This window comes from Centroberyx gerrardi, chromosome 3, assembly GCF_048128805.1.
Source record: "Centroberyx gerrardi isolate f3 chromosome 3, fCenGer3.hap1.cur.20231027, whole genome shotgun sequence".
Lineage (NCBI taxonomy): Eukaryota > Metazoa > Chordata > Actinopteri > Beryciformes > Berycidae > Centroberyx > Centroberyx gerrardi.
In genome coordinates this window covers 21,380,797-21,396,993 of record NC_135999.1, presented here as the reverse complement: position 1 = coordinate 21,396,993, position 16,197 = coordinate 21,380,797, and the positions used below count along the sequence as shown (strand labels likewise).

General features: G+C 43.5%; 1 protein-coding gene across 1 annotated transcript in view; it reads left to right on the top strand.

The window, feature by feature from the left end:
- Positions 1–16,197, top strand: part of dnah6 (dynein, axonemal, heavy chain 6) — a 69,099-nt gene that overhangs the window by 45,700 nt on the left and 7,202 nt on the right. Inside the window, exons 59-72 of the mRNA XM_078289957.1 lie at positions 937–1,062; positions 1,465–1,629; positions 2,574–2,641; positions 2,918–3,098; positions 3,355–3,534; positions 3,834–4,067; positions 5,999–6,134; positions 6,388–6,560; positions 7,090–7,280; positions 8,677–8,837; positions 10,177–10,265; positions 11,757–11,903; positions 12,104–12,242; positions 15,857–15,976. Of these exons, the coding sequence (XP_078146083.1) occupies positions 937–1,062; positions 1,465–1,629; positions 2,574–2,641; positions 2,918–3,098; positions 3,355–3,534; positions 3,834–4,067; positions 5,999–6,134; positions 6,388–6,560; positions 7,090–7,280; positions 8,677–8,837; positions 10,177–10,265; positions 11,757–11,903; positions 12,104–12,242; positions 15,857–15,976 (2,110 nt within the window). The remainder of the gene's footprint in view (positions 1–936; positions 1,063–1,464; positions 1,630–2,573; positions 2,642–2,917; positions 3,099–3,354; positions 3,535–3,833; positions 4,068–5,998; positions 6,135–6,387; positions 6,561–7,089; positions 7,281–8,676; positions 8,838–10,176; positions 10,266–11,756; positions 11,904–12,103; positions 12,243–15,856; positions 15,977–16,197) is intronic.

The window sequence follows — 16,197 nt, the reverse complement described above, 5'->3', positions numbered from 1 at the left end:
ATACTCACTAAGTAGGGTTAGAGTTTGTAGTGATTTTTAATGTGTGGGCTGATCTATAGTAGCTAAAGCCTCTGACTTTCAATTTGAGTGTCGTTCTCAGGACGCAGTCTGAGACATAGAGCGGGGAGCACTGGCCCTCGCTATCTGCTTGGAGACAAAGGCCCAGACATGCACAGAATTCCCAGCTGCCCCAAATGTACTATTGAGTGGAGACAGACACAGACATACAGAGTCACACATACACAGGCACACACACAAATATACACACAAATACAAAGAGATATGCACCCATCCGTACAGTACACGCATACTCTCATCCATATCTGAAGCACGCCCACACACATGCTTGCACAGGCACACAAACACATACAGGTGTCTTGTCACAGCTTCAGTTTTCTAGGCCTCCCTGTAGCTTAGCACTCTGTGTCACAACCACTGACAACTCTCATTTTCTCTCCTGTCATTTTTGAGGTGATTTCTCTTTCCTTCTTCCCCGTTGTTCCGTCCGTTGTTCTTTTTCTGAGTACAGCTGCTCCAGCAAGAGGTCCTTCTTGCTGTACACACACACACAGTGATGTAGATATGGAGAGGCATTTTCCGAAACAGACAGACAGGAATGCTGACAACTCAAATGGGAAGGCTTCCATGACTGATTGTGTCTAACAGTCACATGATTTAGATGACTGATATAGCGCACACACTCACCTACAGAGATACAAACTCCCACACCCAGAAATAGTTCTTAATCTTTCTCTAGTGCAGGGGACAGCAGACAATTTGACCACATATTCTCGTTTGTTGTCATACTGCGTTACCATTGCTTTGGTCTCTCTCTGCCTTTGGATGTGAATTGTATCAAGTGTTGCTCATACATTCCCCCAATTATCTTATATGTAATAAAAAGGCTGTCAATAGAGCTATCTGTCTCTCCCTCAGGCCAACCGCTGGATCCGCTCCAAGGAAACCAAGCATGGTTTGAAGGTGATCAAGCTGACAGACCCAGGCTTCCTCCGTACCCTGGAGAACGCCATCCGCATGGGCATGCCTGTACTGCTGGAGGAGGTAGGCACACACTAACCATGGCATAGCAAACACGCAGGAACATGGAGGAGCTGATTTGGAGGAAACTATAATTCCATTAGTTTAATTATCTGGGGGTAGGTACAATGTTTGGTGTGTACGATTTACAGTTTGGGCATTTAGCCAATGCTCCCATCCTCAGCTTAAGGACACTTGAACAGGACACATGGCTGCTAATGGACACAACATTGACACAGCATGGATTGAACCTGAGACCTTTATACGACAGTCTCTTTAACCATTAGGCCACCTCACCACTATGCAAACCTGTACACAAATCAGCGAGCTTTCACCTCTGTCCTCCATTGTGTTTCCTTTGTGTGTGTGTGTGTGTGTGTGTGTGTGTGCTTGCTTGCATGCGTGTGTGTGTGTGTGTGTGTGTAGTTGAAGGAGACCCTCGATCCGGCTCTGGAGCCCATCCTGCTGAAACAAACATTTGTGGCGGGTGGGCGCACATTGATCCGACTGGGAGACTCTGATATTGACTATGACAAGAACTTTAGATTCTACATGACCACCAAGATGGCCAACCCGCACTACCTGCCTGAGGTAAGGACACAACACACACACACACTTCAGTTCCTTCAAACCTCTGCATTTGGCAAGAAACCATGGTGAGTGTGATGTCAGTAATTCGGCAAACATAAACCTTGATCTCACTTTAAGGTGAGATCTACTTAAAGTGAGATCTATTTCCAAAACACCTGGCATTAAGTTCATCTGTCATCTGCAACAGCAGCTGTGCAACAGAGAAATGCCACGTCAATTCACCCTAGAGTCATTGATTACACCAATGCCACAACACACCCCTGCTCTTTGCTTCAAACAATTACTTTTTGTGTAATCGAGCCAACAGCCCCCAATTATATACCATCCAAATAGTTCTATGCTCAAGAAAAGAAGCACATCTGTTTTGTGAAATAACAAAAAGTGTTAAACAAATAATACGCTATGACAGCAACACAATATCCATTTTACCCTTTTGCCATGCCAGCACAGTAAATGCTTGGCATCCACAAATGGCATTGACTATGGTTGATTGGTGGCCATTGTGAAAAGATGCACCCACCTGCCAGCCTGCTCATTGTGCGATGCCCTCATATTCCCCAAGCCCAGGGGGGCAGCGACGCCCGCTATGCTGGTCTAAGTGCCAGCTTTTGCCCCAGTGCCAGTCCAAGCCAGCAGTGCATTCAGGCAGAAAGTAGGAACTGAGACAGCAGGAACTCGTCTGTCAGCCTCTGTATTGGACATCAGCTGTCAAGCACAGTCACTGATTTAATGTATTGAGCATTCACAGTGACATGGCAGAGTTAGGATGGTTTTGAAGTGAAGACGCGTTTAGGGGCAGATGTCAAAATGAGGCTGTGCGAATGAATGATGACGGCTGCCACTCACAAGGGAAATGCATTCTGTTGATATTCTACAGTTAATTTCACTTTATGCGTAGTTTGATGCAGTGTGTCTGTTCTAACTCTGTTCCTGTTGCCTTTCAGGTGTGTATCAAAGTGACTATCATCAACTTCACTGTGACCAAGTCGGGCTTGGAGGACCAGCTTCTCAGGTACACACACACACACACAATACGCAAATACAGACATTGCATCCTACTCTTAAACCATGTGGTTCACGTGTCTTACAACCTCCATATCTCCTTATGTACGTCAGTAATGACTGTTTTGATTGCTTTCCTTGCACCTTGACCCTAATCTCTGAACTTTTTATCTGATGATAATTTGTAGTTTGTAATTTGTAACTCCTTTTCCTTTCTCCTTAATACCTCCTAAATCCTCCCCCTCCCCTACCCCCATCTCCCTTCATCACCTCTCCCTCTCCCCAGTGATGTGGTGCGTTTGGAGAGTCCACACCTTGAGGAACAGAGGAATGAGCTGATTGTGTGCATCAACGCCGACCGCAACCAGCTGAAAGCCATCGAAGACCGCATCCTTAAGCTTCTCTTCACCTCCGAGGGCAATATACTGGACAATGAGGAGCTGGTTCAGACCCTGCAGGAGTCAAAGGTTGGTCTGAGGTCACATAGAGGTTCATATGGATGGTTAGGATGTTGGGCTTGTTCTATGCTGATAGGATGATGAATGTGGTGTCCTCTATCATCACAGGTGTGTCCAAACCTAATTTATTTCCATCTCTGGAATTTTCTCTTTTTTCTCCTATTGTCCTATTCTTGATGCCTCTCTCCTTTTCCCTTTTCTCTGCCTGTCATTCCTCTCCCTCTGTTCCTCTGTCCTTTTTCTCTCTGTCTCCATCATTCCTCAGGTCACATCGGAGGCCATAAAGCATCGTCTGGAGGAGGCGGAGGCCACTGAGCTGATGATCAACTCGGCGAGGGAGCGCTACCGGCCCGTGGCCACCCGTGGCTCTGTCTTGTACTTTGTTATCGCCAGTCTCTCTGAGATCGATCCCATGTATCAGTTCTCCCTCAAGTACTTCAAACAGGTGAGAGAAATCAACCAGTTCTTTTTTTTACAACCCATAGGCAGGGATTAAATGGTAGCTTTCTGGCCAAATCTTTACAACCATAAGGTTTATGAGGGGACACATTTTGAAAAAGTTTTAAATCCATTCCTGATGCCGTGCATCAGGAGATGAGTGTAAAACCACTATCAAGCCAGATCAAGTTAGCCTTTGCAAATAACAAGATTCTATTGTCGTTGTCTTTCTCTTCTGTATCTCATTGTCTCTTTCTGGAATGTCCTTCCTTTCCCTGTCTCGTTCATTCCCGCTCTCCCTCCCAGCTGTTTAACTCCACCATTGAGACATCAGAGAAGAGCAGTGTGCTGGAGGAGCGTCTCCAGATCCTGCTGGACCAGACTCTGCTCACCTCCTACATCAACGTGTCACGTGGCCTCTTCGAGCAGCACAAGACCATCTACAGCTTCATGCTATGTGCAGAGATCATGAAGCAGCGTGGCGAGGTCTCCGATGCTGAGTGGCAGCATTTCCTAAGGGGGTCTGCTGTCTTGGATAAGGTGGGGCAGGGAATCGATTGGGACGTCAGAGAGTCCATGCTGATTATGGGGAAAAATATTGCTGTGTCAGATGAAAACTTTGTATCTCTAAATACTCAGCTTTTGGTTTTCATGGATTCCGTGGGTATTGAAAATGAATTGCTTAGTTCATAAAGAACCATGTAAACTGACAATTTATATAAAGTAAAGAAATGAAAAACACAAAATTAGACTTAGAAGGCTTTCACATGTCAATTGTGCAGTCATAGTGTTTAGGGGGTGAAAAGGGCAAAGTTGTTGAGAAAAAGAATGACTGAGTCGTCAGTTCAAAGTTATAATATGCCAGAATGGCCAGCTGTCAGTAAATTACAGAGTTGGTCGTTGAAGGCTGAACAAATCAAAAGTGCTGAGGCTCGACTGCCAGCAGCAATACAGAGATAACTGTCCATTCTTAACCATGTCATGAGGTGTAATTGAAAAACAATGTTTTTCCATCTTTATTAACTCCCAGGTGTTCTTATAATTACAAGGAAATAGAGAAATTTGTTACAGTTTGTTGGCTGGACCCTCTCCTTGCAGATAAGCCAGGAGCCATTGCATTTTCCCCTCCAAAAAAATCCCTTCTGTTTGTCCCGTCGCCCACTAGACAATATCTTCATTCTCTCTCCCTCTCATCTAGGGATTCAGTTGATAGGAAAAAATATATCCTTTGTTACGGAGTGGCAGTCAGTCTCTCTCCTGGTCGGCTGGTTGCTGAGGAACAACTGAGACAGATGGAAACACACAGAGAAAGAGAGAGAGAGAGACGTAAGAAGGAATGAGAAAGGCATTCTGTAGAGAGGTTGACAAATAAATACTACTGAGAAAGAGAGAGACTGATAATCCATACAGCCTGCGTGTAGCATGCTAATAGCCCCTTGTCTGTGAAATCAATGCCAAAGCCTTAGTCCCTCAAGTCAAACACAGGGCCCCTGTGGGCACAGATCTGGGATCAAGCACCAACCTTTAGACATGGGGGACATCAAACCTGACCTCAGATCAGTATCTACTGACAACTTGCTTATACTTTTTGGTTTTATTTATGATTCCTGACAGCCAATGCAGCCCAGAGGAGTTGCTGGACTTGAATTTCAATGGTTTCCTCTCGACACCCCCTCCCACTCTCTCTCTTTATGTCTTTATTTCTCTCTCTCACTCTGTCTGTCTGTCTCTCTCTCTCTCTCTCTCTCTCTCTCTCTCTCTCTCTCTCTCTCTCTCTCTCTCTCTAATTCTTCTCTCCCCTCTCAAAACACAGTGGAGCAGAAGGGCGTGCAGCTAAGGAACCATTGGTCTGAACAAAAGAGAAGGGAAAGGGTAGGACGAAGCAATGAATCGAAGAATGACTTTTGAGTTTTAGCACTGGTTTTATTGATGAGTTAAGATAGTTGTGAGACCACAATATAGATTAGTCAGGGCCACCCAGGGGTGTACTCCTATATCCACCCACCATTTGACTCTCATTTATATGGCATTAGGCTGGCGGAGGTAAGGGAAAATGATGGGCCTATTCCTGACAGTGGCCTACAGGTTCCTTCTCAGCAATCGTGATCCTCATTCTAATGCTGTCTCCTTTTCTTCTCCTTCACCTTTGCATCCTCCTATCTCCTACTTTCACTTCTCATCTTCGATCCATCCATCACCTCCGCTTCCCCTCCAAATACTTAATATGCTTCTCTCATTTTTTCTGTCGTGTGTCCATACCTCCCAACATCTTCATCCGTGACTATCCATCCCCCAACAATATGTATTGAATCCACCATTCTTTCTTCTCACCTTCATTCACTCTCTTTTTTTTACATACTCGCTTTTTATACCGTCTTCGCCGCCTCGCTACCCATGATCTTACCCCTTCTTTCACCTGCCTCTTTCTCTCTCTCTTCTATTGTTCTCCGCTCCGTTCCTCCATCTCCCAGGAGTATTCAGAACGGCCAGATGTGCCGTGGCTCAGTGACTTCTTCTGGCAGACATGCTGTGAGCTGGAGGACACACTGCCCTGCTTCAAAGGCATCTCCAAGGAGATCACCAGAACCCATATCCCCATCAGGCTAGGTATCCTAATCCTAGTGTCATCTTCCTGGCTGATCTAGCCAGGATCCATTTATACAGGCCATCACTTTCCTGCTATGTAAACAAACTAGAGCATTAACAGAGTGACTGACCTAGCTAGGATCCTTCCTCATACACATCACTGTCCAGCCTAGGTATGCTAACCATTCTACCATGATCTCTACATACATTTGGAAGGCCTTATAAAAGATGTATGAAGATTTGTGCAGCATCAAATGTGTGTCTTCTCCTCTAGGGCGTTTGCAAGCATCCATTAACCCAGAGAGCTGGGAGGGCTACGTGTCAGAGTTGCCTCCTGTATGGGAGACCAAAGAGGTGGAGGAGGAGAATAGGATCAGGGGCCACTGGAATGAGAGGTTGGGGACCTTCCAGAAACTAGTCCTTATCAAGAGCTTTATGGAAGAGAAGGTAAGACGAGATGAGGGCTATGGAAGGATATGTATCTTGTATATGTGTGTTTACATTTGAAGGTTAGCTTAGTGTAAGACTGTCATTTTCACTAGCATGTTCAAAGCAGTGAACAGCTGTGTTCTTTTTTTTTCTCATTATTATGTCTATTGGATCTTTGAAAATAAAGCCCTAGGCTGTGCAGCGATGTGCACAGTTGATAAAAACATTCAGGTTGCCCATTCACCCATTTCATTTTATCTCTATTTATAACCCCCTCTTATTATCAGTATCTTTCCCATTGCTGTCTCACTCAGTCTCCCTTGCTTCTGATCTCTCTCTGTCTCTCTCTGTCTCTTTTTCTGCCCCTCTTGCCTTTTCTCTTACTTTCTCACTCTCTCAATTTACCTTGTCTTCCCACCTTCTTTTTCTCTGTCTCTCACACTCTTTCTCTCATGCACTGACTCACTCTCACCTCTCTCACTTGCTATTATCTGTCCTGTTTGTCCTATTATTCCATTATTTACCTTGCTCCCTCTCTACTGTCCAGGTGGTGTTTGCCGCTACAGAGTTTGTGATCGTCAGCCTGGGGAAGCAGTTTGTGGAAAACCCCCCAGTGGACCTTGCCACTCTGTACAATGACATGTCCCCCTCCACCCCACTGGTCTTCATCCTCAGCACAGGATCAGACCCCATGGGTGCCTTCCAGCGCTTCGCTAAAGAGAGAGGCTGCCTCGACAGGTAAAGAAAGTAGAGGGGCAGATGGGATGGAGGAATGGGGTTTGGCTGGGGAGACAGCATGGAGGGAAATGTATGAAGGAGAAATCTCAGGCAGTGGCAGGCAACATGGAAAAGTGAGGGGTGGTGAGAAAAGCAAGGGATAGCTGCATGGAGAGAGGGAGGAGGAGTCCTTAAGTACTTGGACGCCTTTCAGCAGATTGCCTACCTGGATGGGTAAAAGAGGGAGACAGATGGAGATGGGAGAAGAGGAGCAGGGAGGATGGATTGAGACATATGGTTGGAGAGAGGTATGGGTGAAAGGATATGAAGAGTGTTTTCTATCCCCTGCCTCCCCAGAGACTGGTCTGTTTTACCATTTCTATGTGGTACAGTCTGACCCTGCCCTCTCCTAATGTCTCCACCATGGTTGAACCTATTTGTTTTTGGTTTATGTCAGACATAAAGATTTTGAAGATGGAGAAGCCAAAGATGAGTCACAAAGCACGTTGTCTTTGCCACAGCATTACTGTACTGGGAGCCAAAACAATTAAGTCTACCCAAAATCCCTTCAGCTTTGGCTTCTGCCAATTTTACTAAAGCATTCTGTTGAGGCCTTTCATGCATACCTCTGCAGAGATTCTTCTGGGTCAGGGATCACTGGACAAGTCAGTTTCACACCCTGTATTGGCAACAAAGCTGTTTCATGCTCAGGCGAGTGGTAAGGAAGGTACATCCCCCTGTCCCCTTATGGCCCTAAATGCGACCTTTAACACCTATGCTCATCCCCATACAAAGGAAGCATTTTGAGTAGCCATGCACCAATATATCGGCAATTGGTATCGATTTCAGCCTTAAAATGCAATATCGTTATCAGTCCAATATTATTTTTTCTGCCAGTTTTTGGCCAATTGTGGAATTGTCATGTTTGTGACCTTGGTCTTTTATTGAAAAGCCACTGAATTATCTTAACCACCTGAAAAGTTGAACCTGTTTTGCACCTGCATTTGTACTAAGATTCTTACAAAATGCATATTGCTATCTGCCGATGTGGGTGGGAAAATATTGGAAATCAGTATTGGCCTCAAAAAACCATATCAGTGTATCCCTAATTTTGACTAAATGTAGTAGGACAATTTTGTCCTACTACATTTACAGCAAGCAACATTTTTATGACATTTGTTTTTTCTATTGCGCCCAATATATAATCTAGATTGATTGAAGAGAAAAATTGAGCTCAATGCCAAGGCCAGCAAGAGGTTGAAATCTCCTGTCTGGCCCCCATCCAGCAACTTCATTGTTTGGCACTAGTACAAATGCCTCTAGGGTGCAAATTAGCTGAAAGAATTTGGTATGACAATCAGAATGACAGACATGCGATCACAGGGGAGAGAGTCAATAACCCCTCACTATCTCTCAGGGTTAAGTCCATCTCATTGGGCCAAGGCCAGGGGCCTATAGCAGAGAAGATTATCCTAAAAGCACTGAAGAGCGGCAACTGGGTCTTCCTGCAGAACTGTCACCTAGCCGTCTCCTGGATGTTAGCCATGGAGGAGCTCATCAAGACCTTCACTGAGCCTGGTAACGTGACACATGCACACAACCACTTAGCTCACACATGATCACACAAGGGCCCAGCAGACATATCATGATACCAATTACAGATGTAGCCACTGTCCCACTTTTTATCGCATGCTTGCTGCGCTATTGCACTACCCTTGAGACTTAGATTGAAAGGGTGTTCCCGTTTTAGAATGTCTATGTACACCTACTGGTATGTGATGAAGCAACCGCTAAAAATATGCCGTTGCAGTAGTATTTTCCATATATATAATATGTCCACCATTTGAATAAGCCAAATTTAACTGTTAGCAGTGCTAGAATAACATTAAACATGGACAAGAATTCTTCAGAACATAGTCCATTTACTATAGAATCAGAATTGCCCAGCCATCACTAGGCACACCCAGTCTTATTTGAGAAACATTCATTTTGTGATAATGTAGATGTGTCGGACAGCTAGCAACGCGACATCCATTATCCGACATGTGCCTGTGTGGCGTGTGTTTCGTTTTTCCCACAAAATTTGGACAATGTGTAATGCTTTACACATTGGGTAGAACACACACAAATAGAGGGAAGGGGGTCAGTCTTGTTCATGATTAGCACTGGAGGTACAGCAGTTAGCAGCAGGGACAATGTCTCGCAGTGTGTGTGTGTCTGTGTCGCCGGGTGTGTGTGTGTGTGTATGTATGTGTGTGTGTCTCACTAAAGGCTGCTACTTTTCATAGTTCAACCCAGGCTGCAAAGTTTTTGTTGGGTGAGAGTTGAGGAGGGTCATGGTGAGTCAATTCATTAGCAGTTCTGTGGTGTAGAACAGGGTGGGACAGGCTAAATGAAAATACTCATTTAATGGCTTGGTATCAGGAGATCAGGCTGGCAGACTCAGTGCCTTCCTTTAAAACACTCCTGAAAACGTATTTTTATCGGAAAGCCTTTCTATAATCACTCTACTCTCTTGTACCTGTGTTTTATTTTATTTTATTTATTTTTACGTATTTATTTATTTTAATGTAAACATGTTTTATGACATTTTATCTGATGAACTTGGTGTGACTATGGTTTTATGTTTTATCGTCACTTTGCTTTTATCACCTTTTGTTTTGATTTGTTTGTGTGAAGCACTTTGTAACATTTGTTTTGATTATTATTATTATACACATGCACAGACACATGCATGTACACATACAGACACACCTCCACACGCAAACACACACTGCTACAGCTACACCTACATGTGTCTGTGAGATGATACGTGCGCGTGTGTCTATTTGTTAATTAATACCTGAATGAATGTTTCTGGTTATACACTCATGGGTAGTTTTGTATGATAATAATTTTCCTCTCTGTTCCTATGTAGACATGTCAATCCACGAGGACTTCCGTCTGTTTCTCAGTTCCATGCCTACCAAAGTCTTCCCTGTCACAGTGCTCCAGAACTCTGTCAAGGTAATCACACTCGTGTACACACACGCACATGCACACACACACACACACATGCACACACACACACACACACACAAAAACACTCTATCCTCACATCAATTCAATACACTAGAGTGAATCTCAAAGATTGCTCTCCAGGACTAATGTTCTCCATATGAAGGGATTTGGTGCATTCACATTGTCAAAAAGTTCAGTCTCAGTTCATGACTTTGTGCAAATCTGCATTTTCACCAGTAAGCATTCTGCAGTCACACATGGCTGTTACGCGTGCATGGACTCATCATTCTTCATGAAGAGGAATGCGAACATGCGCACACAACACACCCACCCGCCCTGAAAGTAACTGCTCTAAATATTCATGCTGAGTAGAACTTATTCTTAGACTGGGGTGGGGTTGGGGAAACGTACAGATTATACATATTGCGTCTTTCCAGAAGACTATTAATATTTCATTTCCATACTGCTCTGTATTCTAGAGATGGTCGTTTCAGGAGTGCTTATTAATCACAAATAGGACCTCATTATAGGTTCTCATTTAACTGTCTAAAGCAGATGCATGGTAGTATGCTGAGGCATTTCATAATGGCATTATAGTTGTGTCTGTTGGGATGAGGTAGTCTGTTTGATAATGGCAAATAAGTAGAAAGGCTAAATGGATGTGATTTGCATTGCTGTTACTGGGAGCTTATATGACAGATGGCGTGGTTTGTAATCATAACTCACAACAAAAAGCAAAACCTGGTCCTGTTCCTAAAAGGCAGTGTTAATATTCAATGCAAACAGTATTTCAGTGGTCAGTAATGTCTGGCTGTGTGGCAGTAAAAGGAACTTGAACTTAAAGGGAAGGGAACTTTTTTTTTTTTGAGGGGGGGGCTTTTCTGGACGCAACACGCCAATTCTGTTTTTTGGGAGGTTTACTGCCCTGTAACACATTACAGTTGATAAAAATCACAAAAATAGTTAACACCATACCAAGGCAAATGTAGAATTCTTACATTATCATAGCTGTATGCAGTTTCCGACATTATGAGTATCTGCCATGCTGAATACATTCATTTTAGCTTGTACAACAGCACCAGGGTTTTCAGTTCAACATGAGCAACCACAGGCGGCCAGTGGAGGGACTGTAGGAGAAGTAGGTGACATACGGGAGAATTTGGGTTGAAGAAGCGGCATGCTGCAGCATTCTGGATGAGTTAGAGGGGCTAGAGTGAGTATTTTGGGACACTAGGAGGGAGCTGCAGTAATCCAAATGAGGGATGACCAAAGCTTAAACAGGGAGCTAGGCTAAGTCCATGGTGAGGAAGGGTTTGATTTGATTTGGTCTTGATCTTGTAGAGTGCAAATCTGCAGGATCGGGTTGTGGCTGCAATGTGGGCCTGACATGACAGTTGGTTGTCTAGTGTCACACCAAGTTTCTTGGCATTCTGAGTCACTGTGGTCTTGTCAACAGTAGCCATCTAGCCCTGTGTGTCTCTGTGTTGTGGTTGCCAGGTGACTAATGAGCCCCCCAAAGGCCTACGAGCCAACATGCGGCGGGCCTTCACAGAAATCTCCAGCAACTTCTTTGAAGACCACATTCTGGGACGCCAGTGGAGGAAGATCGTTTTTGGAGTCTGCTTTTTCCATGCCATCATCCAGGTCACACACATATACGTGCACAGACACACACACATACACACATACTCTCTCTCTCTCTCTCTCTCACTCTTTCTCTCTCTCTCTCTCTCATTGCTACTTGTGTGTTGTGAAGTGTTTTACTCCCTTGTCTGTATGCATGTATTTTTGTGTGCCTGCCCATCTAGGTCAACATTTGTTTGATTTGTATGTGTGTATCTTAGGAGCGGAAAAAGTTTGGTCCTCTGGGCTGGAACATCCGCTATGAGTTCAATGACAGCGACAGGGAGTGTGCTCTTCTCAACCTCAACCTCTACTGCCGGGACGGCTCCATCCCCTGGGACGCTCTCATCTACATCACAGGTAGGGCAGCCTACATAAAGGGATGAGTGTGTGTGTGTGTGTGTGTGTGTGTGTGTATTTTTGCACATATGTGTGTCTGTGTGTGTGCAGATGCTTATGGACCTGTGTGTCAGGGGGTGTGTATGCAGATGCATGCAGGAATACTTATATGAGTGTGTGTGTGTGTATGTGTGTGTCTGGAGGTCTGACAGTAGAGCTACATTATTCATCACAGTACTTGTGGCTACTGAGATGTTCAGTCAGGGCAGACCTACAGGTCTTTACTATATAATGGCTTGGTGATTAGAAAAATCAGCATATGCAGTATCAGTGAACCTTGGGCTATTGAAAAAGTTTGTGAGTAAATATGGAGTGGTACTTCTACCCTCATGGGCACCAAACATCCTCACAAGGATAGAAAGACCTCCAAAGTGAGGACATTTTGCCAGTTCTAGGGATGTAAACAATTATCCAGCTACTTGGTTACCCGTTTGAAAATTCAAACTTAGATAATGCAAATGTAGCCTATAATTTCCATAATAGTATTATTCCAATGGAAATTTTGTATGTTAAAACTCTTCGGAAAAAAAAGTGACGTTTTACCTCCTGAACGCAGGGCACGAGGGCAATATAAAACAAAGTTGCCCAGCAAAGCTTGGCTACTGTCGTGTCTTGCCATTGAACGACCATGTATTATTCTGACTGAGTGAGATTTCAAGGCTTAGAATATATATTAAGGAAGGTCAAGTCAAATGACTTGGGAAAAGTATTGACAAGACAGACAGAAAAACTTCCCTGTCAACAGTATGTATGCATTAGGTGAGTGTATGTATGTTAGTTTGTGTAGAATATTGACTGAAGGAATGTGTACATGTTTAGTAATACAAACACATGTGTTGGTCTGTATATGGTCACACCCACACATGGAATTTGTGAGTGAGAGTGAAACGAGATTGAAATCACAGAGATCTTCGAAGTTGTTAGTGAAGCATCTTTGAAGGAGAGCAATTTTATGTAGAGAAGAGGGAACCTCTTCATTTAGAAAAAAAAAAGTGTCATATCTCTAAAACATTTGTTTCCCTTATTTGGTTTTCAGTTACACCTTCAAATGATAATGTGCACCGTTCAATCTCACTGGAGCGCACAACTCTGGGGGCAAATTGATGTCTCTCATTGTTGTTATTCACTCTTCTATGCTATTAGTTTAATCCTTAATTCAGACGGTCCTTCTGTGCCAGAGCAACACGCTCTTTGAGGGAAATCATTTAGGCTCAAACCGAGCATGATATTGCCTTTCCTCTTTTAGAAGGAGCTCTCTTTTGGTGCGATGATTCAGAGCGCTAGGCAGAGAGGTTCCACTGGCTTTCCCACGCCTGCAGCATACTAAAGGCTCCAGCAGAGATTTACCTGATCTTTCACCCCCTCCCTCTCACATAACATTATATCTTTGCAGAAAAAATGTTAGATTAAATTATGTTTTTAGATTCACCTTTATTTTTGCTCTTTTGGTAGTCTGTACCCTCCAACCATGTTTCTCTTTTCACATTTCCTATTTTTTGTCTTTCTGCGCCTAACTTTTTTGACATTCTACCTCCGCTCGTCTCTCTCCATGATCCCTCTTTCCAACCTGTTATTGCCTACCAGCCACTGTGGTGTCTGCTCCCCTGTGCCATGCATCACTACACAGAGCATGTCAGCAAAGAGGAGGACACCATTTACTACTGAATATATAGGCCTGCTTTTGGACTAAGGGATCTCTCGCAGTCTCGAAAATGACAGAGATGGGAGTGTCTGCTCAATTTACGTGTTGTCATCCAGGGGTGAACAAATCATAAATTTAGTTGGTAGTCCACTGGGCTACCAAGAGTTAAAACCTGGTTGCCCAGCCCAGGTTTGTGATAATCCTCCTTAATATGCTGATAATAAATTATCAATCATAATACAGTAACATCAGTAGGGAGTGAATAAGCACAGAGGACTAAAATGTATCACTTAAATCTTATTTTGATGCAATGTTGTAATTTGACACCAACCACACATGGCTGAGCAACACAGTCCTGAAAAATATTTTGCACAGTCATATTTTGACTCTCAAACTCTACTGTTGTTGAGTTACAGCGTTGTAGCTGGGAAGTTATTGCAAAGTGTCCCTGATTCACGATAGCAGTCAACTGCTGGCTATTTGGTATTGACGTTATCAAGCTGTGGTGAAACGATATTCAGCTAGCATTTAACTTAATTCTTGCTTTGTGGCATTAAGCAAACAAGACCAACATTGCTATCCAGCCTCTTCCTTGTTATAGGTGTCCATAGCTTCTTGCTACTGTGTGTGTAATCTGTCAGCATGAGGTGAAGTGTGTTGATGCGAGACTCTGATCTGCCCCGTGGGAGTGATTGACATAAGGTTCCACTCAAGTCAGAGCCAATCAAAAATGACTTCATCAGTAGATTTACAAATGACTGCCATCAGAACAAATCAATACACATGAGAACAGCCCATCAAAAGTTTGGGAACACCCAGAAGTATTTGTGATGATAACACTAAAGCAATTAAACTATACGTTCATCAAAAAAACCTCCTTAGCAGCTGTAACTGCTGCTCACACTTTCTTCATGTGAAAAGTCAGTTTTTCCAGGCGTTCCTCAGAGATGCTCTGCTTGCCTCTGCAGGACGTCCCAGAGGTTTGTGGTGCTGGTTGGTATGCAAAACCTTCTCTTCATACCACAGAAGACACTTTGATGAACATGAAGCATGAAGTGTTGAATAAATATATCCAAAGTATTAGTAAATAGCTATTTTATGTTAACAAAAGCATTGCAAGCATTTTTTTCCTTACTTTCTTAAAATTTAGAAAAAGCAAGGTGTCCCCAAACTTTTGACGGGTAGTGTACATTATTATTCTGTGTCTGTCTGTGACTCTGTGTGCACATGCCTAAATCCTCCCATTTGCCTGAAATTGTCTTTTCAGTGATGTCTGGGACATTTTGGGGCGTATAATACCATTCGCTGTGGGTGTGGACGTGTGGCAGACAAGACCCATTCAAAAACACACAGGGGAATATTGCCTGTTGTTTTTAATTGCAAATTGCCTGCATTTGCTGTCTGCTCGTTTAACGCCTTACGGATGCTGGTTACCTCAGCCTCAGGCCAGATGCTGTTTAAAGGTAGACAGCTCATCAAGATGAGTGACAAGGGTTGGGTGTGAACTTGACCAACTGGGGAGGAGGAGGGCGGGACTGACAATACAAACAATACACTTCACTGCCTCAAGGCAAAAAGTTGTATGTTGTAACTTTAAGTGTCTGATAAAGATACATTTTGATACATTAAAGTAATACAAGTATGTGAAACCATACTTTGTTTGCTGTCTCCCGACTTTGTGTACTTGATATTCTTTCAGTAGTGTTGGGTCAACACAGCAAGAAAAGTACCACCAATGCTAGAGAAAGTGTCAGTCAAAATGTATAGTGTATACAAATATTGTTTTATCATGATGATTCCAAATAGGAATAGTTTACTGCAGCAGTCCAGGGTCAAACCAAAACTGGGACTAAAACAGGGTTGGTCGTAGAAACAAACTGCTTACAAAATCTGACTGACAATGTTATGTTGGTGTTTGTGCCCGTCTCCCCAGGTGATATCACATATGGAGGCAGGGTGACAGATGCCTGGGACCAGCGCTGCCTCAGGACCATCCTCAAAGGCTTCTTCTCCCCTCAAACCCTGGAGTGCAGCTACACCTACTCTGCCTCAGGTTCTGCTCAATCTTCATCCATATATACAGTATATATACAGTATATATGTATTTGTGTATGTCTGTATGTAAGTGTGTGCACACGCATTTCTGTGCACATTTTTGTACATGCTAATGCACAGTAAGATCTTACCTAATACAATTTTCTAATGTGGGTTGGTACAATTACTTTGGATGAACCATTATGTTTTCCTGGAATTATAATATAACCATTGTTTCCC